The 25,188-nt window shown below is 38.6% G+C and overlaps 1 protein-coding gene across 1 annotated transcript in view; it reads right to left on the minus strand.

Annotated features, from left to right (window-relative positions):
• The window catches only part of UBP1 (upstream binding protein 1), a 42,916-nt gene that overhangs the window by 12,249 nt on the left and 5,479 nt on the right, over positions 1–25,188 (minus strand). The window contains exons 2-9 of the mRNA XM_035901534.1: positions 16,214–16,274; positions 14,738–14,889; positions 8,477–8,553; positions 5,777–5,882; positions 5,057–5,163; positions 3,162–3,314; positions 2,898–3,008; positions 2,240–2,347 (exon numbers count right to left, since the gene is read on the minus strand). Of these exons, the coding sequence (XP_035757427.1) occupies positions 2,240–2,347; positions 2,898–3,008; positions 3,162–3,314; positions 5,057–5,163; positions 5,777–5,882; positions 8,477–8,553; positions 14,738–14,889; positions 16,214–16,274 (875 nt within the window). The remainder of the gene's footprint in view (positions 1–2,239; positions 2,348–2,897; positions 3,009–3,161; positions 3,315–5,056; positions 5,164–5,776; positions 5,883–8,476; positions 8,554–14,737; positions 14,890–16,213; positions 16,275–25,188) is intronic.

Genomic DNA, 25,188 nt, shown 5'->3' on the forward strand with positions numbered 1-25,188 from the left:
AAACGGGACTTCACTTCTTGTGTCCGAACGCCTCTGTGACAATTGTACTGCACATACGGTACATTTCATATGGACATATTAGGTAAGTCTGGTAACGGCCAAGCCTTCTGATTTAGTGGACGGCTACATTTGGGAAGACACGTTTGGAAGGACAGAATTGCTCTGAGTAGAAACACACATCATCCCCTGTCTGTATTTACAAACCCCACAAGAATAAGTCTGTCTGGTGACGAGAAAAAGGCTGATGAGTTGGCCTTCAAGCTGTACATCAGACATTCCTTTTCTAGATCCAGTAAACAAGTTGTACACCCAACTTGTATAATTAAAAACAGTACTTGATGAGTGCATAGTGATTACCAAGGTTTCACTGCTAATACAGAAAAAAAGTGTTTCATGGTTTGTTTTTTTTTTTTATGGGCTTGGTGATATCTACTAATTTTGCTAACAATAAAAACCATTGTCATGATGGAACAGGTTATGCATTAAATCTGCAGAAGATACCAAGTTAGCAAGGCCGAAAGCATTTCATCCTACAGGAATAAATTCAAAATGGTCTCAGCAAACTGACCAAATGATGTCCAGGTAGCATTTCATTACAGGCAAAGGCAAACCAGTAATAGTCAGCTGCACAGTTAAGAGAACTAGGAAGCTGTACATAGCTTTTACTCAAAAATAATCTGTGGGTCATCCTTCCCAAGCAAGAAGTGAAGAAATAAAACGTGCGCACACACACACGCTATCCTTTGTGTGCTTTGGGAAAGGTGTTAGAAGTCCAGTACTACCTGTCCTACCTCAATTTTTTCTTCACTACAATTAAGGTAACGCTCCCTTTCATAGAAGCTTAGTATTCCATGAGATTGTTAAGAACAGGTCAGACAACTTTCAGGTATCATTTAGCTACAGTTTGTCCTACTCTGGACAAGGGATTTGTCACATCTCTGAAAAATACTTTTTCTGTTATTATTCTTCCTATAAGCAACAATCATTCAATGATGTACTTGTAATAACAGAAAGAGAAGAGAGCATGGGAAAGAAAAAAAAAGTAGAAATCACTACAAGGATCAGCTTCAAAAGCTGCTTCAGACATGCTTTATAAGCGAAAGTGTAAAATCCTTTTTCCTCCTGTCTGTACCTCCCCCCCAGGGCCATCTGGAACAAATAAAAGAATGCCTGCACTGCCAAGAACCCTAAAGGTGCATCTTAAAGGAAAGAAAAAAAACAAAAACCAAACAACCACCAAGAACAACAGAAGGTAATTCAGACAACTCAGTGCTTACAATAGTTTCAGAGGAAAATAAAATAAAATAAATAAAAAAAATCACCCAAAGAACCCATCTGACTTAATAATGCTTGTTCCCTCCCACCCAGTTACATGGTTTATAAACAACAAGAGGCATACACTAAAATATTTTACAACCTAAACCTTAGACATCACTTTTACAGACTGTAAATACAAACTAAATTATGTCTGAGGGACAAGACTCAGTCGTTGCCTAAGCACTGCTGGAAAAGTGCCGTCAGCAAATTATGCTTTTTCAAAGAACAGTCAAATAATTGTCTTCCACGGTCACATTATTAATTATTTAAACTTGCCAAATGGAAGATGCAGGATTTTTTCTCATCTGAAAAATGTAAGGTCTCAATGATATTCACCTTAAGAAACAGCATTTAAGAAAACTACAATGCTAACCCTTGACAGGAAGGCCGCACAAGATAAATGCTAGACTCATTTGGGGGGGTGGGGGGACACATATAGGGTTAGCATACATATGTCATGAAGATGTGCTGACTCTTCTGAACTGCATTAAACCTGCATGGAGCACAATATGTAGATGGCTAAAGGAAAAATCAGTAACTAACGATCAACCATCCACAACACTATGTGGAAACTTATATTGAACTTAAGTACAAACACGGAACAAAACACTAAATTTCACTGTTCTTACGTCCACTAATTACACACATACAGGAAAGTAAAAAGCTATTTCATTTAAAGTCGCATAAACGGCAAGCTCTTGACTTTTAAAAGTTATACAGCCCCTCTGCAACAGTTTAAGTGTTAGATTTAGGAAGGATTCCTTTGCTGAAAACAAACATGGAGTAATTGGTATACATGAAAGTGAATAAAATTAAGACACAGCAATCAAAATATTTTTACTTTAAGTAACGGAAGTTTCTCCTATATCTAACACTGCACAAGGTATCTTGCACAATGAAAAGGTAAGCAGAAGTCCCTTACACTGCCTCGCTTTGCCAGAGAATCACCGTAGTCTGCTGGCAAAGTCCGCTTGCTGGACTTTTTCTGCTCATGTTCAACTGCATCTTCAATTATAGGCTCAAGCCTCATCTGGACAAACACCAAAGATTTGGATCAATTTCTTTTCATTATACAGTGAGGAAAGATCTAAAAGCCTTTTAAAAACTTCTGAAACCTTTAGAAAACTACACAGAACTCACTGATATTTAAATAAAAAGAAAATGCAAAGACCTTCTGAGGCTCTGGCCTTAAATTCGGTAATCTCCAAAAAACACACTTTGAAGCTCAAATTTGGCAGATAATTAAATTCAAGGTTTCCACCCCCCCCTTTTTTTTTTGTTTTTCAGCTGCAAGGTTTTTAGATCTGTACCAAAAGACTTGCTCTAGGGTTCAGTACAGGCAGACAAATAGTGTTCAATCTTAGTGTGTTTTAATACAAGCTTCTACTGAGTATCTAAATGAAAGTTTACTAAACAACATCTTAAAATTTAATGTTGCTGTTCACTGGACAAGTTTGCCAAAAAAAAAAAGCTTATATTTGCATAGAACTAATTCTTCCCCAACCCTTCCAAGACTGCAGCGAAGTTATACACTGTACCTATTTTCTCTTCAGTAAGCAGATGCAATTCTATTTTGTTACCTCTGTAAGAACTGTGGTGTCATATGAAGGCTGATACTTTTCTTTTTCATGTGCAGTTCGCTTTTCCATCTTTTCTCTGTCTGTTTTCTGTTTCCTGTCTGCTCCTTTTGGCTAAAAATGAACAGTTACATGAACAAGAAAGCAGGTGGAAAACGGTTTTAGAATTGAAAGCTGATCTCAGAAGTCAAGCAGCAATATAAAGATGACCCCCATCTTTATGAGAGCTTCTGAGAGACTTATGAAGGATCTGGTTTCTACTGTTACCTTAAAAACTTTGATTTGACAACTGGCTGAATGCAGATGATCTGTATATTCTCCATTTTCAGTCTGTTTAAAAGTGTCGACCTGAATCCTAAAAGGAACTCCTTTCTCTCCTCCATGTTTACGAGGGGTAAATTCAGTGCTGATACAATGTACCTGAAAAAAAAACAATGACCAAACAAAATGGACCCTCAAAAGTATTCCAGACATAAATTTTATTATGCGTTACCATCATCATATACATTCTCTAAGGATAAGTAACAAATTACCCAGCCCATCTGAGGACCCAGCTGCATAATTAACGTTTCATTCCTTTTCATGCCCACATGCAAATGAAGCCAAAACCATTATATTTGAGCTGACTGGGAAGAAGGGTAACAAGCAAGTGTGTCCCCAAAATATCTCCAAAAAGCAGAAATCATTATAGATTCTTATCACATAAGAACTTGCTGGATCTTGTGTATGTGGATGACAACTATATCTATCATGAATTTAGCAGAAACTTTTTCAAGGTACTATTGTCCAAAGCATTATAGCTAGAATAAACTTCTGAGTTACTTGTAATAAACATTACCAAAGCTATAGAAGGTCACTGACTGAAGAGTTTTTAATCTCATGTGGAATCAGCGTATTTTCAAATACGCCCAACATCCTATAAAAGTCAGCAGACTTTTTAATCAGTATGTAATTGCCTCCAGTGCTGCATCAGCCTGAAGGGGAGGGTTATAAGCTAGAAATACCCCTGAAAGATATCCAAGGAGAAAATCAGTGTAACAGAGAGAGTTATGATGAAGCTCATTGGACTGTGCTCCCAATTTTTTTTTGCTTCCTTATGGAATTCTAAGCAAGCCAGGCACCACGGACAATAGCATACCTTGTACTCTCAGTGACTACAAAACTATCTTTTTATTTCCTGTGGCCATCAACAACAGAGAACCATAGGCTGGAAATTGAAGCTTTAAGTGTAATCAGTGCCACTATGCTGTGCTCTCTAGCCTTTAGAATAAGAGTACTATATTTGCGTAAAAAGAATCGGCTCCATTTTTGCTCTGTCTGCTACCACTTCTTCTGAAGTGCGTAAACAACAATATTCAATACTTTATCTCACACTTCTTCAAGGAGACTACATTTTTGTACTTGTGTAATTCTTACTAGAAAAATGTCTTCAATTGCACCAGATCAAAGTTAATTTACTGACAATGTGGAATTTAACCTATTTAGGCAGCCTCAGTAAGAAACACTGCTACCTCAACCTTCCTAACTTTTCTTTATAATAAAAAAAAGATCTGATACAAAAGTAACTAAAAAGTCCAATGCAAAATTCAACATTCTATCTAAATAATGTCCAAAGAAAGTATGTTCAATTGCCCTGAATATCAAATACATAAATAACAAAAATCCTACTACAAGGAAGCCTACTGGCATAATAAGAAACATCTTTGAATGTGCGACGTAAAACTTTCTTTGGGGCACATAAATTTTCATTTTGTATCCTCAAGCCAAGCCCCTGCTGAAGCTCATCTCTAGGAGAGTGGGCCTCTCAACTAAAAAGAAAATAGTAGTGACAGTTGTTTAGAGAGATATGAATTAATTCTAATACTTTGTATAACTAAATTTTTTAACCATGGCAGCTTTTTGCAAAGAGCTTTTTACAAGTCTTTTATATACACTGTTTTTAAAAGATGTTTTTATAAACTCAAATCAAGTTGAAAAACCTAACTAGGAACCCTTATAGAACTGACAGTTGCTATGAACCTGTGGGGTTTTGTACAAAGCTGGTCTTTATTATTTGTCTATCCCACAAATAAGAAAACAAGAAGCTTCATAGTGCAAATATACTACTGTTTGTGACCTGAAAGGCACCAAACACAAACATCCAGGCAAGTAAAGTTTCAAACCTGAATAAAAGCAGATGTACATTTTGTTGGATCCCACAAAAATTCAACTGCATTGAGCTGGCTTGGATTTGTCTTGATATCAATGACTCCAACAGACATTGGAATATCTACATTAAAATAAGTAGTATATATTTTAAAATAATCATACTCCAAGAAAACACTTGAAATAAATTTTATTATAAAGTTACCGTCAAGCAAACACAGGGAAGGTGAAAAAAAGTTGGCTTTGGTGGCTTGACCATAAGCCCATAAACAGTTTCTCAGGACTAATCTGAAGAACTTAGTAGACTCAACATACAAAGTGCTCAGGGTTTGGGGGTGTTTTCTGATTTCCCTCCTCTCCTCCCCACCTGCCCCCAGCTTATGCAACAAAAATTATGAAGTTACGCAAAGTAAATCACGTTGATGTCATTTCCACAATCTAGTAGAGAAAGTTACTTTCGTCTGTTCTCCTAATGACTTACATTTAGTAAGCAAAATAAGAAAGATTACTAAATGTATAAGGTTGCAGAGTTGCTATCTTACTTCTGTAGCCCTTGAAGGTTTTAAAGGAATCTGAAAGTAGTAAGAACACTTATAGTCAAAATACACGCTATGACAAAGCAGCATACAGAAAACTGGTCTCTCTTCTTTCACCAGCCCTAGCATAAACGTGACGATGACCAATCTAAATTTGGAAATTGAACTTCATACAGTAGCAACAAATAGAAACAATTGTACCTAAGTCGAGAAGTCTGTCCCCAGGCCGGTTCCACTTCCAGCCTTCTAGCTGCTGGTGTTCTGTATATTGCAACCGTCTGTCATGGAACACAACTCTTATAATGCTCTAACAAAGAAGAAAACAAGCATCTGATGAGCCACAAAGTTACTATATGTTTAGAAACAGCCTGAAGATAAAACACTAGAACATTCCAAAATAGCCATAGTGCTGGTAAACATGTATTTACAGCAAAAAATTTGGCAACCATCAGTATCCTAAAATATTCCAGAACACAGAAATAGAACTGAGCAGCAGGAGATATTTGAAAACGTTGTAAAAACGCAAAAGAGAATTACATCTGACTGCATATTCTAAATGTCACTACGAATTACATGCAGTGAACCGAGCAACACTGACACCATGGTATCAATGCTGTGTAGGCAACACAAACTTACTTTAGAAAATAAACACAAAAGACTTCATTCATTCTGAAAAGCAGTGAATACAGTTTGACCATTTTTTTTTTATTGGGAATGTTGTGAATTTCTGTAGAAAATTTTAAGAAATAGAAGTAATAGAAAAATCCCTTTCTAGTAATTGTAAACATTTACAACAATCTATGATTTTAATTAATAGTAAGAAGTAATAAACAACTTACAAACTACTCAACTGTTCTATCTGAATTATTAATCTAAAAATACTACAATACAATTACCTTTTTTCAGCTAAAGCAATTAGCCAACAATACCTGGTTTTGTGACCAGTTCTGCTACGATTGTGTTCTTAGCCATATTAAATAAAGGTTTCTATTCTGCTGCATGAATGCACATACAAAGCAATTTCTTATACAGAGGGGAAAAAAACTGTATACATGAATTGCTACTGAACAAACAAAACATAGACAAACTTCTTAAAGTCTCATTTTTTCCCATTAGTCTACAGTCTTACAGATCTTTTAAATGAAATGTCTCCACCAGGTACATTGCATTTAACTTGGTTTTATTTCAAAGATAACAGAAAGCACATGTGCATGTGCACGCACGCACATACAAACATACTGCTCCTTTTTCACTGCAAACTGGCAAGTTTGGAACTTGGCAGTATCTGCAGCCACCTTCACCAACACAAAATGCTTTCTTTGTTGAAGTACTGGAATTCCAGCACTGAAGTGTTCAAAATGGAAAATTTGCTGATGCGGCACTACAATTCCTTGCTGTGATAAAATTCACTTTTTTTTAAACTTTTACACTGCTTTGTCCTGTTTTACCTACCACATGGCTCATCACCAATATGCAAACCTATAAAATTACAGCAGAGTTTCCCCAAAGCTAGAAGGAAAGAGCACCCAAGGGGACAGAACAGTCAACATGCTTGTAACAGCAAGTCAACATGCCAGGTTGTAAAAGGTTTAATCACAGAACCCACAAATCCCAGTTTCATGCTTGTGCTTAACACTTCCTGACATTATCTCTGAACAAGCATCCCACAGACAAATAAGAACGAGGCATAGGGATACACAAGCCAGCTAAAGTTCACAAATTATATAGCCCAAAGTTGACAGGTTGACAGTTGACTCAGCCTCCCATGGGCCCACTGTTCTGGTGTTCTTATCAGCACCATTGTCAAAGTTACTTTAATTGAAGTTTTTTCCCTTCTTTCCCAATACCTGAATAAAATTTTTCAGAGAATTTGATAAAATTGTTAGATGCTTGTCAGAAAAATCCAAACCCCTCCCCTTCACCAGTTCTTTTAATAATTTGTATCATGAATTGGACATTTTTCAGTCTGCCTCATTCATACGCTTCATGCAATACCTGAGATCCATAGTACCTTCTGCTAATATTAAAGCACAAGGAGACAAATCTAGAACTAGGAAAAAGAGCTCAGCTATGGAACAAACTGCTCAATGAGCAGCAAAATTAGACAGATCTGTTCTCCTGTGGATATATCTCCAATATCCCACTGTTGCAAAAACCACAGGTTGGCTCCTTGTGTCTTCCATAACACCTATTATGAAACATGCTCATAATAACCTCCACTTCTCTCTAAATGATCCTCTAGCTTCCTTCCACATCTCCTAATCACTTGAAATGGACAATGAAATGGCTCAGAAAATGCTGGATACAAATCTATGGACAACTAGGTATCTTAAGCTTTGCATAAAACAATCTGGTCTTCAGTACACGCAAGTGCTCTATGCATCGGATATTCATATTCACACGTTTTTAAAGTATCACTGGTCCACACTCATTCTGTATCTAGTGACAGCTGAAAAAAAAAAATCCATAAAAAGTACAGTCTGTAGATTGGATTTCTCTCACCTTACTTTAGAAACTTAAATTTGAGATCACTGTTACCACAGCTTCCTCTTACTCAGCAGAAAGACATGGGCACATTTAGCGGAGATTCAGCTCATCTGAAAAGAGATCTGCCTGCAGACCTCATCAAGGATACATGAAGTGATTAGCTCAACTTCAGCTATCTAAAGTTACATGAAATGAACCCATTCGTAAATGGGGAAATGCAAGCATGTATATTCTTTTAATTTGTAGTAAACCTGAAACAAAACTAGGCATTAAGTTCCACTGCGCCTGTTTTCTTTACTGGTCAGATCAGCTGGGTCCACCTCCTTCTGTGAGAGTACAAGAAAAAGTAAAGAACTACTCATATGCAACCAGCGGAGGTTTGTTAGTAACACTATCTAGAGAACTTCAATTCACCTTCACCAGTTTTCCATTGATCTCTGGTATGTCTCCAGCTTTCCGATTATCTAGCATCCGTATTTCATAGGACTGACCTTTAAAGAGAAAAAAGTTAGTATCAGTAGAAGAGTCAGAGCACAAAGCTATTTTGTGTTTAATGCAGGTGAATTAGCTTTTGGTTCACAGTACACAAGAATACCAGTACCTGAAGCTTCTGTTTAAGAGATTTTTGTATCAATGTCCACAGAAATTAGCGCTACAAATGGTCCCTTTAAAACTATGGATACTTCCAAAGTTTTTCATTTTACATGCAGTGTAAGTACTTGTTTCTCTATTTTTTCCTGAAAAAAACTCACCTTCACAGCTGAATTCCTTTATTTTTGAAACTGATGAAAGGCAACATACTGAGAATCATAGATCAGCCTTCTGAAACAAACTCCTGCAAAGAGCTTTTATACTCTTCATACAGAATACATACTATTCTCCCATGCTTAATTTTGCCCACGTGCCTGTTGCCTTTGTATGATTTGTAGGCTTTGTATGGTTTCAGAAGTAAGCCTTTAAAAGACCTAGTTACTGATTATTTCAAACAGGTACGAGGGAACCTATCTTTCCAGTGAATTCACTTCAAAAGAGCGAAAGGTAGAAGCAATTTATTTGAACTACAGGGATATTTTTCTTCTAAGGTGAGCAGCACATATTCATTTGCAAAAATTCATTTCTAAAATAGAAGACAAAATAATTATTAAATACAGGATTTCAAGACGCTCACTAAGATCAAGTGCAGTAAATTCATTGCCTTCTACATTACCCTCCAAACTTCCCTTATGCTCTACTGTTTACTACATTTAAAAGACATTTATTGCTTCCCCTGCCAGGTAAAGAAAGGTTCTGCTGTCATACCCCTGTGAATAAGCAAATGATTTCGTCAACTCCTTTCGCTACACCACAGACTGATGTTACCCCCAGCTATGGACTGTTTGGCATTCTTTTGCTGTAACACAATTAGCACATTTATGTATATACTCTACATGTGTAGAGGCTTTCTTTACCCCAGCAGCGTTTGATCACTGATGACACAGATCTGTACAAAAATTAAATGTATCTAGTGCAGCTGAGTAAAGCAACAAATCATTTCTCCTCCTATATTTAACAGGAGGGATTTTTTTTTCCTGTTAATGAGATTTGCTCAATTACCAGTGTTATTTTGCTCACATGGAGATATAACATATGAAAGTCCATCTGCATTTATAGACAGCAACAGGGTTTTTTTTAACTGAGCTCTTCTAATAGAACTTTTGCAAATATTTCTCTTTTCTTTTTCCCCATTATTTTGAAAGGTGGAAGGGGGGGGGGAGAAAACAACATTGTGATTGCTTGCTCAACAAGCGTTGCTAAGCTTTTACAGGTACAAAACAATATTAAGAGTGAAGATCCGAAGAAAGTAAAAATCAAAGAATGGAGGGTCAAAAAAGCAAAAATAGCATAGGGAGTTTTCAACACAAGGGAACAGATAGGTTTCATTCCGTATTTTTGGACACATAGCTGCTCTGAAAGTATAAAAGGCACCACAGCATTGATTGTAGTCATCTCTACAGGAGAGCCATATACATTACTTTCTCTGCTGTTTCCTGGACAGCAGCCACAGGAGCAAGGCAACACAAGGTGCTAGGAACTTCAACTGCCCACTGCTTAACACTGAAACTATAGTAACCACCTTCACAAAAATCAGAATCACAGCATGGCTGAGGTTGGAAAAGACCTCTGAAGGTCATCATGTCCAAGCCCTCTGCTCAAGCAGGGCCACCTACAGCCAGCTGCCCAGGACCAAGTCCAGGCTGCTTCTGAGTACCTCAAGGATGCTCATCCAACCCCATACTTCATTAGCTTCTCTAGGAGAATCTTATGGCAGAAAATAGCAAAAGCCTTACTGAAGACAGTGAGTTGTAGGCAACACTCACAGCTCTCCCCTTGTCTACCAAGCCAGCCATTTCATCATAGAAGTTTATCAAGTTGGTCAGGCATGACTTACCCTTTGGTGAATCTATGCTGACTACTCCTGATGGCCTTCTTGTCCTTCATATACCTGGAAATGGTTCCCAGGATTAGTTACTCCATCACCTTCGCAGGGATGGAGGTGAGGCTGACCAGCCTGTAGCTCCCTGGGTCCTCCTTTTTGCACATGAGAGCAGTGTTTGCTTTCCTCCAGTCCTTAGGCACCTCTCCTAGTCACCATGATCATTCAAAGACTATCAAGAGTGGCCTTGCAATGACATCTACCAGCTCCCTCAGCACTTGTGTGTGTATCCCACCAGGGCCAATGGATTTATGTATGACCAGATTGCTTAAGTATTCCCTGATCTGCTCCTCTTCCACTAAGGGTACATATCCCTTGCTTCAGACTTTCCCCCTGATCTCTAGGGCCCAAGATTCCTAAAGACCAGTGCTGCTAGTCTGTTCTCCTGAAGTCCAGTGATGCAATCTTGCTTTCTGCCCTGCTTCCTCCGCTCAGGATCCTGAACTCCACCATCTCCTAAGTCACGGCAGCCAAGGCTGCCTTCAACCTTCACATTCCCGATGAGCCCTTTCTTGTTGTATGAAGTATAGCAGAGCACCTCTCCTCCTTGGCTCCTCCATCACTTGGGTCAGGAAGTTGTCACTGATGTTCTCCAGGAACCTCCTGGATTGCTCGTGCCCTGCTGTGTTGTCTCTCCAACAGGCGTCAGGGTGGTTGAAGTCCCCCTATGAGGACCACAGCCTGTGAATGTGAGGCTACTTTTCTAGCTCTTAGTAGAAGGCCTCATCTACTTGTTCTTCCTAGTCAGGCAGCCTATAGCAGACACCTACCCATATTGTTCTGCTCTTTAATCCTTACCCATAAGCTCTCAGTTGGCTCATCATACATCCCTAGGCAGAGGTCCAGCCATTCCGGCTGTTCTCCCACATAAAAGGCAACTCCCCCTTCCTTATCTTCTTACTCTGCCTTTCCTTAAGAGCCAGTATCCCTCCATTGCAACATTCCACTTACGCAAGCCATCCCATCACATCTCCATGATCTCAGCAAGATCATAGCCCTACAACTGCACACAGATATCTAATTCCTCATGTTTACTTCCCATGTGGCTTGCATTGATGTACATGGACTTCAGAGAGGCACCCCACCATGCTGATTTCCTAGAAAGGGCTTTGAGGTTTCCCCGTAAGGGTGCTTTATAGGCACTTCCTTGCTTACATCCAAATGCTGGAGGCGACCCTGTTTAAGTCTTCTTTTGTTGATTTTGTTTTCCCTTTCAGGAACATCCCTCCAGGCCCTTTGCTCTCTCACAGTGCTGCTAGTAACTCTCTCCTCCCCTGTCGTTCCTGCTTCCAAGCCCTCCTTACCAGGTCAGCCATCCTGCCAGCAAAGGTACCTTTGCCCCCTGACCTTGCGGAGGTGGATCCCATCTCCCCCAAGCAGTTCTCTGTGTTCACAGAACTACAAGCCTAGATGCACTGTGTAAACCAACCTAAAGAATGCCTCCCCTTTAAAAGCAATTCTCTTCCATACCACTTCTGCTATTCGCTATACAGCTAGCTGAACAGCAGCCAGCTCAAAACACTGTCCTACAACTCCGAGAAGCATTCTCAATGGACTCATGTAACAGATTTTACAGCTAGTAAGAAGCCTGAAAACCCCTGAACAACCAAACATCATCACTTCAGTATTTGAACTAGAATCAGCTTTAGCTGAAAACCTAATCACTTTAAATATTCCATTAGCTTATAGAATCAGAGACTGGAAGGGACCCATAAAGATCGAGCCTAACTCCCTGCTCTACACCTAAAACTAAATCATATGACTAAGAGCATCATCCAGACACTCCTTGAACTCTGAATGATGCTCTTAGCAGTTCCAACTAAAATACTTACTGACAAAGGGTAAAGTCAGGGCTTGCTTAAGTATTGCCTTAGGAAATGTCACCATAGCTTCACAGACAGGGCAAATGTTCCCCTTGCTTCTGGTATTCCCAATTCAGTAAACTAAAACAACTGCTGATGAAATTAAAGAGGGTATTTGCTCTCTATGGTACTGCCTATTCAGTGATTTAAGGCAAGACACTGCCTGACAACAGGGCCAAACTAGAAACCAGATAACTGATCAAGATTAAAATTATTCTTTTTCTAGAGGACTCAGTCCAACTCATTACACAAATGTATGTATCAGTACAACTCAGTGTTGCAAACTGATCCTTATTTTAAGCTGGTTTTTGTATGAAAGATGTCATTTCTCAAAACTATCCGAGGATTTTTTTTTTTACATATATATACTAACAGCTAATAGAGATATTTTTAGGAAAAAATCTTAACCTAGGCAGCAAACGTACTGTCTTTCTGCCTGAATTATTAGCACAGAAGGAAGTTGGGCAACTGTTTCCCCCTCCCCCCCATATTTATTTAGAAAAAGGGTATACTAATGCCTTCATTTTTCAACATCAGGAAAAGTTATCCAGGACACTGAAAAACACCAAAACTTCTTTGCAAAAGAAACTTTATATTAGAAGAGATATTCAAGGGCAGATGAAACATTTACAGTAATTTCAGACACTGCCACTTAAATAGCAAGCTCTTCCCGAAGGTGAGCTAGCAAACACTCTCTTCCTTCAGCTTGCCGCCTTGTGCTGGCTCCCCAGCATGCTGAGCTGACCTTCAAGCTTTGTGTTTGGTCAGGGAGGCTGGATCCTGGCACTGAAGAAAACAAAATGTATTTCTATCTACAGAGTTTGAAGTTTATAAAACTTTAAAACAGTGCAAAACCATCTTGCTGGTCCAGCATACTGCTGCAATTGTACGGTTTTCTGCTGAAGAGAGCACTCAGGGTACAAAACCAATAATAAATAAAGTAAACCTGACTAAGCAAATGGCTGAACGATGAGATTCACATGTTTGGAAGAAATTACAAATCGCCTAAAGATCTTCCATTATCCTCCTTCGTAGAAGAGTCAAGTAAGGTTTAAAGCATATTTAGAAAGACTGGATGCTGCAAGATGAAACACTTCGCAAGTTTATTCACATGGAAAGCTGAAAATGATGCTTTGTCATCCTGTCAGTATCAAATTAGATACAATCTGCTCTCACAGATTTTAGGGCTCCAGTACACAAGTTAAACACTTGCAGGTATGAAATGCATCACCAGAAGGTCGTACTACTATAAGCATTTCAACTTGAGCAATGAGGATACCTTATCAAGAACACACATAAGCAAAACATACAGATTCTGTAACCTAGTAAGTAAGACAAAGAACAAGGAAAATTCACCAATACGTATTTTAAACTGTGTCCTCTTAACGGCACACTAAAGTAGTACACTGCTCAGAGAAGGACATGAGCTAAGAATGAATATTGCACCAAAACATGACAGGATATGGAAAAAAAAAATGGTGAACATCTTTTTTTAAGAATTGTTTTTATTTTTCATACAAAGTGTGCTGCAGGACTGTGTCTTCTAATTACAGCGCTGTCTACTGAATGACTACATTCAGATTATTTTACCCAGCAGTCAAGTACCCTCTGTAGAAGTCAAACCAAATTTTCACGCAAATCAACCACAGGCTATGAGGAAAAAACAGAAAGACTCGTGTGAAATATTTATCTAGTTAATTTCTGATAAATGTAGACAGACAATAATGAAATACACACAAACTCTAAAGGTAACTACAAAGGTAACTGCACTTGTGTTTATGTTTCAAACAATACTGTTCTGGGCAGCTATGTATAGGCAATTTGTGAACAATTAGTGTCCTCTGTTGTGCAACGCTTTTTGTTTAGGGATTTACATTTTAACATTTATTATGACTTTTTGAGGGCATTTGTGTGTACCTTATGGAAATACCACCCAATTAACTTGTTGTTATTAATCAAGTTCAAAGAGGAATGCAAAACTAGTCTTGTATTTTAACTTATTACTACCTTAAGTTTGTCTCCTAAAAGCTCTGTTGGCTTGATTTTACTGGGGGAGGTGGGGGATGGACAGGGGTAACACACAGAGCAGGAAAAAAACCCCCACAACCAAAAAAACCCAAACCCACACAGACTCTAAAGGGGAAGTACTGACAGACTATAGCTATAAGTCTGCAAGCTGGACGAAACAGGACTTACTAGTAAGGCATCCAAGCTCATTTTTGACATGCATTTATTTTGGATGTACCCACATGTATCAAAACACGAAATACTATTCCAGTTTTAGACTCACACCAGAAGCTTCATTCACTATAGTTATGCCTGCAAGTTACGTATACCAACCTTGATTCAAGTATGTAAGAGTTTCATCATATAATTTTACTGCTGGAGATGTTGCAGCACACATAACATACTGGAAGGGTGGATGTTTGGTCTCATTTTCTTGTGGAAGGCTGGAATCTTCCTGCTTGAAAATAGGCAGTGCCAAAACATCACTGAAAAGAACAAACAAATAACTTTGTGAGACTGTTGGCTCTGTTTTGCCTGAACTTAAAGAAAAAAAAAAAGTTATTTGTGACTTAAAAAACCACAGTGGCATATGTACAGAATTGTGTGACTCTGGGTTTGTTAGTGAAACCAACATGAGCAGTATCCAAAACATTTTCCACCAAAATTTTAGCTAGGATATATAAACAATGCTCTGGAATCTAAGCGGACAATAAATAAAGTTGTGGTGATCCTCTGAAAATTTAATCCTCCATTCTTGTCTCCATTGAAAAAAATCAGTTTACTCTTAACTATTCATCTGTTAACACAGGCAAGCTTGCCTAATACACATGCAGCTGAGTAATGCATTTACTTTCTTCTTAAAAATAATATATTCCCCAGTTAGTTACACTGTCAAAAATCTTTCTCCGCACTTCGTATAATTGTATCTAACCTATTAATTCTGTTGACATTTTTCAATCTTAACTTTTCTTAGGCTTTAGCAAACTGAGCAGCACAAATATGATTAAGCAGCAGATTCACAAAATTTAAGTTATGGGAAACATATGCCAACATACGCTTTACTTATAGATGCAAGACCACCAGAAAAACTTTGGAACTACAAAGTTTCTGAAGAGTAAAGAGCAATCCATACTGTCCACAGGCAGTGGTAAGAGACAGCTTCACCACAACCAACAAACACATCTTCTGCTTCCTACAGAATTAAATGTATTAGCAATACATTCGTTTTCCTTGTAGACAGTAATCCTCCATAAACAAAATTTCAAAGAGACTAGTGAGTTCTGTTCAAAGACAGTGTTTTTCTGCACTGAATTTTTGTTCACCATTAAATTCTTATCTGCAGATCCCTGAAGCTCTTTGAAACCTAGTTTCTAAACTGAAGTAAGATTTCTCACACCGCCTCACCTGTCGATTCGGTTTTTAATCTACATGCAACTTTGGTTTATTTCTCTTGCATCGATTACAAAATATATTAAAACTGATTGTGAAAGAATTATAAATGTCCTATCTGTATTGCACTATTATTTACTCTTTGTACCCTAAAATTTTTTGATGTCAAATTATTTTTTGCTGTTCCTCAGTCCTGTGAGAGCCTGCTTTATTTAAAGAGAACTCTAATTTGTCTTGAATTCCAGCTTGTATTTGGAAAATCAAAAAGTATCAGTCTCATAATCAATTTAAAAAGTGAAATTACAGTCGATATTTTTGTGTCATAGAAGGTTACAGTATAGACTTGGTCTACATAAGTATTAGGTATGAGGAGTGCAGCTGGAGCACTCCAGTTTTCCTTTCAGAGCACATGCCACATACAGGACGTTACCAGCTACATCATATTCCACTTCCCTGGATACCTGGAAGAAGCTATATTGACCTGAAAGAGGAAATACTTATCAACAGTGGAAAAAATCCAAGAAGTTTGTCTATGCCTTGTAGAGACTGTACACTCTCCCCCCAAAATAACAAATAGAATCAGAAAAGACCAAAAACCCCCACCCATAGAGGTTCCTTTTCAGTAGGAAGAAAGCACAGGAGTTGCTCCGAGCAGACACAAGAGCAGGTCAAGGCAGGATACTGTCCAAAAAAGCAGCACAAGCCTGCTGAGTAAGATTTCTCACACCGCCTCACCTGTCGATTCGGTTTTTAATCTACATGCAACTTTGGTTTATTTCTCTTGCATCGATTACAAAATATATTAAAACTGATTGTGAAAGAATTATAAATGTCCTATCTGTATTGCACTATTATTTACTCTTTGTACCCTAAAATTTTTTGATGTCAAATTATTTTTTGCTGTTCCTCAGTCCTGTGAGAGCCTGCTTTATTTAAAGAGAACTCTAATTTGTCTTGAATTCCAGCTTGTATTTGGAAAATCAAAAAGTATCAGTCTCATAATCAATTTAAAAAGTGAAATTACAGTCGATATTTTTGTGTCATAGAAGGTTACAGTATAGACTTGGTCTACATAAGTATTAGGTATGAGGAGTGCAGCTGGAGCACTCCAGTTTTCCTTTCAGAGCACATGCCACATACAGGACGTTACCAGCTACATCATATTCCACTTCCCTGGATACCTGGAAGAAGCTATATTGACCTGAAAGAGGAAATACTTATCAACAGTGGAAAAAATCCAAGAAGTTTGTCTATGCCTTGTAGAGACTGTACACTCTCCCCCCAAAATAACAAATAGAATCAGAAAAGACCAAAAACCCCCACCCATAGAGGTTCCTTTTCAGTAGGAAGAAAGCACAGGAGTTGCTCCGAGCAGACACAAGAGCAGGTCAAGGCAGGATACTGTCCAAAAAAGCAGCACAAGCCAGCTGAACCATCCCTTAGCTACTTCTGATGCCAGCTCCCCAAACCGAAGCCCAGAGGAGGCCGTATTCCTTAACTAGTTACAAAGGAAGATAATGTGAAACACCCACTTAAGAGAAGCCGACAAACTTAAAACAGTTTACTTATATAGACAACAGAAGCATCACATCCAGAGGTAGGATTTTTTTCATAGGAAGATTTCATAGATCAGTGGACTGCTACTTGAGGATGACTTCAAAGAAAAAACTAGATGCTGCATGCCTTGATGTTGGTGAAAAGGGCAGCATGAGCAGAGGGCAGCCCAGCACAAGAGGGAGCACTGTGATAAGCAGAGGGAAGCATCGTCCCAGGACAGGACTTCTGCACTGGGAACCCATGGAACCATGTTCCTCGCACACTCTGGCACATAAAACACTAGGTGGTGTTTTTATGAAGAGGAACTTTAAAACTGAAAGAACACGGAAACAATAACAATGTTTAAAAGACACATATCAGAGTCGAAATGCAACACAGAAGGCATGCAAAGCATCTCACCAATTAACCTGTAATTCTCCTGCAGCACTTGCTTTCACCTCACACACAAGATTAAAAAGAGAAAAATGAAAAATATCTTTCAAGCCTTCACTTTCCACCCACAATTTAAAGATAAAAATGCATCTGGTCTGGCTGTAGAATGTGTGCCGCAGTTAATTAACTAGTTAAATTAACAGACAAGGCACTGGAAGCCAACAAATACAAACAGAAGACAAATTTAGCATTCTTTACACCTGCTTTGCTAATACTTACAAAGTGGTAATGACTGCCACTGCGGAAGAAAAAAAAAAAAAAAAGGCATCCAACTCCTCAACCCTACAATTTAGTTGTAAAGAGAGCATAACAGGTGTTCTTAAACGCCACTATTCCAAAAAAATGCTCCAGCAAACAGCACAAGGCAAATGTAAGAATCTTCATTTATTTTCCCAGATAAAACCATACATTTTTCTTATACAAGAAAGTCTTCTAGAAACCAGTACATTCCAAAGGAAAAAGAAGCCAATGCCATTTAAAACTCCTTTCTAGACCATCTTTAAATACCATTTAAATACCATTTTGATTTGTTCACTCATAGAGAATGAAGTATCACTGTTCTCACATTTAAATGTACACTTGTTTCCATGTAAAAATAGGTAAAAGATGCAATCAATTCAAGGGAGTCAATAAGGTATGAATGAAGTATTTCAAATTAAGATTTTAAAATGTCAGTGATAAAGAAATGTTAACTGATTTAGAACCAACTATTAATTCCTCCTAAAAAAAAAGTGATGTACCTTTTCTGACTTTCAACAAGGAACTGCTATGAAGCAACTGGTCTGCCCTTCAGTCGCTGTCGTACAGCAACAGTGGATGATGGGTTTTCTTCAATACCTGTGACAACCCTACAGTTCAGCAATGCAAAAGTCTTCTGGGCAGTACTGGCATCAAGAGTTTCTGCCAGATAAGCTGCTCTCCCCCTACCCTTCCCCTCTACAAAATATTTTTCTGGGCTACATTGAGATCTCTATCAGTTCATAGCACAACCCAACACACAGCTACACAACTGAGGGTGCTAAAAATCTTACTATAGAGAAACCGCCATCCTACCAACTTGAGGGCAGACATAATGAGTAAAGCCCATTTCCCTCCTCATGACTGGCAGTAACAGAGATATAGGAATCAGGGAAGAAACTGCTAATGTCTACGTTTACCTAGGAAATGAGTGGCAACAGGCAGCTTTGAGAAATACGAGAACACAAAAAGCATCCCTCCCAGCCTGTTGTTTATCCTTACATTAGTTCAAACAGGGACCATCTAAATTTCAGTGACGAGCATTTTCTACAAAATAAAATTCATTGCTCACACAGCACACCTGAAGAAAAGATGATGCCAGGTATAGTCACAATCCAGAGTAGAAAACCAACAGGAAACAGAAATTTAGTATTTTTAATAGTCCTCTTTACTTACACTTAAGAAGAGTATCTTGTAAGCGATAAGCTGCGTATAATACATGGTATTACGTAGATCACGTCCCTAAAAACTGCGGAGATCCTAAATGACAGACAGTTTTTTTACCACCTCTAGTTTTACACTGATTCTATTAGAAGACCCAAGACAAAAAAACCCAGGAGAGCAGGTCAGCCTTCTCAGTTTCCTCTTTTCTTCCTCGGACCCCAGATACAATGTCTGCATTTATAATGAGTCAATGGCCCGGCAGCGCACATTATCTGCCCCCCAGTAAATCACTGGCAGCCTCCATGTTTATGTATACTTCAGCATCCTTTAGTCATTTTCCTGCTCACCTGGTGAAATTTGATTTGTGCTGGTCCAATGCAGATTACTGACAGGCAATTTTACTGCCAGTTTTGCTCAGGTTATTTAACACAGCAAAGTACCTCTTACCTAAACTGAAGCACCCACTGGCAGAGTTGCCCAGAAGGAAGAAAAATAAGTTTTCCAAAATAGCTACTCTCGAAATGATCTCAGGCTACAGGAGAAAAGAGCTTTAAGAGACTGATTCTGCTCTTTTTCTACCACTGATAACTTTTGATCTTGTGAAGTCAAAGACTAATTTACTTCACTTGTCTCATCTAAGTGAACTTTGGAAGCAAGCTGAGGTATAAATAAATAGTGATGTTTTGGAGAAGAAATAGCACCTTTTGTTAAGACTTGGTATCATTTGAAAAAGCAGATCTATCAAGATTTACTCTCCTGATAGGAGGAACTCTGAGACCAAATTTTTCAAACTATTAGCTCCAGTAAGATGTCCCTCACTAATTTGTTATCTGAAGTATTCAACTGAAAGCATTCCTTCTTCCTAGAGGGAGCAGAAAATTTTCCCAGAAAAACAAACAAAACCAGTCTTCATTACACACCAAAAGCAGGCAGTAAACACATCTCTAACATCCAATCTTAGTTAGCTGTGCTACAGAAGAAGTGCATACATGAAACTTCACCATACAAAAGTAGGAAGGCTTAGAAGAGGAAGCAAGGTGCGTGTTAACACTTGAAAGCATCCAGTAGGATGGATCGCATGGGATAAGCTATCCTGTGTTATGTAGCCTACACGAGCATAGTACAAAAAGACCAAGAAAAATGTAAGTTATCCTTCTCCCATACTTGTGAAATGTGCTTGTCAGCTACAAAAATCGCCTTCCTTTCAAATTTAAAATGCTCTTTTCAACACTTTTTCTGAAGCATTTAAAAAAAAAAAAACAAAAAACAAAAACCCTGCCTAATAATATTAGGGTCGCAAAATAAATGAAGAACCTCCTGTCCTTACCAGAACAGGAACTAGTATGTCATCAAAATTCAATGTGACCGTTCCATCAATCATCTGCCTTATCTGTCTTCTGGATTGTATACTTTTGGGTGTGAGTACTAAAGCATCCAAGAACATGCAGGTCTTTTGAAACTTTAAGGCATGGTTTACAAGGACAAACACCCTGAGAAAAATGTTTCTCAAGAGGTATTTGAATTAGAACTATGATCTCAAAGGCAAGCTCTGCGCTGTTAAGAGGTCTGAACAAGCCACAGGGAAATGTAAGGGAATGGGAGACCTGATGCTTCCTCACACTTTCCCTGTGTCCACAAAAGCAAGTCTGGCGTGAGACGAGAGCCCTGGAAGCAGTTGTTGGGAAACAACTTTCTGTGAAGCAGTTGTCAAGAAGTGCAACATGAATGAGAGAACAGGTGCAAACGCAATGCTGTTCTCAGGGATCCTACAACCCCGCATGCAGAAACTCAGCCGGTTAAAGGTCTCAACTTATGGGGAGTCTGGCACAAAACACGAAAAACCAACCAAAGAAAGAACAAAAATGCCACCACCAAAACCTGTGTCTTAAACTCCTGAAGGTACCATAGTGAAGCTGTAAGAATAGTATTTGTTCACAGTTACAAATCCCCAGCTCTCCATCCGCTCCTCCGACACAGGGAATTCAGGCAGCTGCTCTAATTTGTAGCAGCTACAGCACAGATTGCTCCTAAGCGGGAGAAACGCGTAAAGCATAAATGAGGGTAAACTTGCTGTCCTGTCCTCAATCCCACACATCCATCCACCATAAGAGGTGAGAGGGGAACAGAAAAGATAGTTACGCAACCTGAAGAGTCTTTCCCTTAAGAATTAAACTCCTTGACCTTTTGAAACATATTCATGCGTTCAACTGGGAAGAAGAAGAAGAAAAAAAAACCCCAAAACCAATGTCAGTGATCTAGAACATGAGGTTTATCTTTCAACATGTTTATCTGTGGTAACAAGGTAAGGAGGTTTAGGTTTGTGGTTTTTCTTTTTCCTCCAATGTCTATTTCCTGACAGGTATTTACATATTTGTGTGCCTGCACAAAGAATCAAGCTGCAATTCTAATCAGCACATAAAGTTTTATTTTACAGAGTCTAGATGTCAATGAAAATTATTTTTTCTACATTGCAATACATAAAAATAGAACAGACCACTGCAACAGAAGCTTTTTAATTTTATCTGCAGAAAATACAATCTACATCTTAAGAAAAAAAAATAACCAGGATACCTTAAGGAAGCACTCCTCTTAAAAAAAAAACATCATAAGCAGTAGCAGAGTCTCAAAAGAGTGGGAGGCGTTAGGGGAAGCATAAACAGTCATTTTGTCTGTCAAAAAGTAACAGCAGCCACAAGGAAAACAGGGCCTGAATGAGATAACTTTTTTTTTTTATTATTTTTGCATGGTGACTATGAAGTTAAGACAGTAGCTGTCATGACCCAATTAGGTTCATCAGATGCCAAAAAAAGGATCCCAGGGACCCAAAAGCTGTTGGAAGACAACACCCTCCCTCTCTTCTCCACCTGAAAACAAAGCTGAAGTTATAAGATGGTGGTCCCCCAAATCCTAACAGACCACCTCGATGGCTACCTTAGCCTAAACTTTGGAGGAAAGTTGATGTTGATGAATGGAAGTTGATGCATGTAAGTTGATGCAAGTTGAAAGTTCCCTCAGGCTCCAAGGCTCTCCACAGCACAGTAAGGAACAAGACTGCCTGCAGTAGGTTTCTGTTCTTTTCAACCAAGGCAGCAGCCAGCTCCATTCTCCAAAGACACACAGTGTTTGGGAGAGGCAGCAGAGTCAAACTGACTTGATTCTCCAAAAATGGAGGACTGTCTGGATGTATTTTCGTACAGTCTTTTGTACAGACTTCCGTGTTTCAGGACCAAGAGTCATTGTTTTCATTTTGATCTAATGAACTTCAGGTTTTAATCTAGAAATATATACCAAAATAACTACTCCTGAAACAACAATCAAGTTCCCCAATGGCAGGCTACAATTTTAGCACTACAAATACTATTGGAATTGCAAGCATTTAAATAAATCCATATGCTAAGCTTCCAAATTATGCATAAAAATTCAGTCATTAAGGTACTCGTCCATATAGTAAAATGCTTATTTAACTTATTTAAATCAATTCATTAATCAAGTAACTCATCGCATGAAAATTGGAATTCTGCTTGAGAAATGGCAGGCAGTTCCTGAGACTTATCTTTTCAATGAAGTAGCCTCCATTTTTTAACAGTTCATAGCAATAATAAGTGGTCCTAAAAATTACACATTTTTTTCCTGTGTTACAATGGATATTACGGCAGATTTGTAAGAAATGACTACGAGAGTCTTAAATCTATACAATGGTATCATTATCAACCGAAGTTGACAGCAATACTCAAAACTCACTATCACTAAAGGGACCATGTTTTTTATACAGGTTTCCAGGGGTGGGGGGTTATTTGACACATCTGACAATAATTATCATCAACTGAATTGAATTTTGTGTCTATAGGCAGTTTCTTACCACATGAGAAGACATTAGAACAGCAATCAGAAATACTGGGTTTCAAGATTTTAAGGAAATTCTGAGAACTGTTTAAAACCATGTGAATCTGCAGAACAATTTTGTCCAGTTAGCTTGCTTTTAAAAAAAACTATGGTCAATTGACATGGGGTTTTCTTAATAAGAATAAACACAGGAGTAATGTCATACATTCTACTTCAGGGCACCGACTGATCATCAACTTGAGGAAGCATCAACTACATTATATACAACCCTAATAGGTAAAAAGGGTTATCTGCAAGTCTTCCCAACAAAACGCAGGGCCATGTAGCTTGGGGCGCTCTCCCAGAGTTCTCCTTTAGACAATATTTCTTTTTCTTCTACTGTCTCTATTTTTAAGGAAGTGACAAGTAATTAGCTTCTACGGGCACACAGAACAGTGACAGAGTAATACCTTCTCTCTTCATGCTACGCCACTTCTCTTAGTCTTCCCCTCTCACATCACTTAACAGGCCATGATTTCCTTGAAGAAGAAATCTAAGCAATAAATAAACTAACTAACATACTTGCTGAAATCACTCCGAATCCAGCAAACTCTAATTGCAATTAGGTGATCCCTTTAACTATGCGTTCAGAGATTAAGTTACAAATATTAGCGGGTGTTCCAAAAATACTTGTATCTCATCGCAAACAAAGCGTGCAATAAAATTTAAGACTAACGTACAGCTTAGCTTGTGCAATATTACTTTTTAAGAGCTGTTTTTAACAGCTACAACTCTTTTTGTGGTAACTTAAAATATCCCAATAGGCAGGTATATGTAATGAAAAAACCACTTCGGACTTCTGCCCACCATAAAAGGATGACATGAGCAAAAGAAACAATCTACCCAACAACAGTAAAGATTAAAATTCTTGAAGTTTCAAGAAATCAAACAGCGTGCACTACCAGGAAGTGAACTGAAGTCTGCAAAAGGAAAGGGAAATCTTTAAAAAGCCATCCCAGTCAAAACTCAAGACTTCTAATCGTAAGAAATCCTAGGAAGAACTGGATCATGATAGAGAAGGAGGAATGGCTCTTAAACAGGAGCACATGCATTATCCATTGGTGTTTGCAGTGTGAAAAGATAACCAGAAACCGAATGCTGAGAAGCCGTCCAGGCAACTGCCATACCATTGCCCACAAAAACCAGCACGCTGCTTTGTGGGACGAATGTTTGCTTGGCAAAGACACAAACCGGGCAGAAGTGGAATAAAATCCAGATAAGCTGAATATAAAATGGGGAGTATTCTCATGAAGAGGGGTGAATCACCCTGTTCTCTGAACCGGCAAGTCCTCAAAGTTGTTTTTCATTTAAAAAAATAAATATCAAACCCCACACAAACCAAAAACCGCATCAAATACACATCCCACCATAAACCTGCTGAGCTCACAATCCCAAATACTGGCAAGAGTCCTCATTTCTATTCAGCTGAAACCCTTACTTATACCTTCTGTCAGAGATAGTGCAGTTCCAACACTTCACCTGCCAAGTACTGCCTAAAAATACATATAGTAGCTGAAACTTGTGGTGGCCTCCAAGTTTCAGGTAACCCTGAGAAAGAATGTGTCTTCCGTACAGGTTAGGCCATCAAAACTATCAAATGCCAGTGTTTTACTTCTCCGGACTCTCAAAATACTGATTGATCCTGTTGAAAACCTTAGACTAAAATGTCTCCCAGCGTCTCCAAAGCAGTTTCTCCTTTTCACACCAAGAAGTCGCTCGGAAATCCACACGTTTTGCCCATAATGGAAATAAAACGTACTTATTCCAAACAAGTACATATTTATCTTAACTTCGACAAAGCACACCCAAACACTTTTACTGTAAAAACCTGGAAAACAACCCAAAGGTAAGGAAACTGCCAAGCTGATGAAGAACAGAAAGAGAGCTACACCGCAGCAAAAGAAAAAACGAAACGCACATCACTGAAGACACCTACTACACAGGGTACTAAGACAGGGTAAACAGGCTGATTAAGGTACGACCGTGCCACTACCCTAGTCACTACGACAACGCTTACGTGCTCGAGGAAAAAAAAAAAAAAAAAAGCATTTTTCCAAGCGCTATCGAAAGCGGCTATTGTTCACCGCGAACCAGAATTACGTTCGGCGAGCAGGAGAGGCCCA

Source organism: Egretta garzetta, unplaced genomic scaffold (genome assembly GCF_000687185.1).
Source record: "Egretta garzetta isolate BGI_Z169 unplaced genomic scaffold, ASM68718v1 scaffold409, whole genome shotgun sequence".
NCBI lineage: Eukaryota > Metazoa > Chordata > Aves > Pelecaniformes > Ardeidae > Egretta > Egretta garzetta.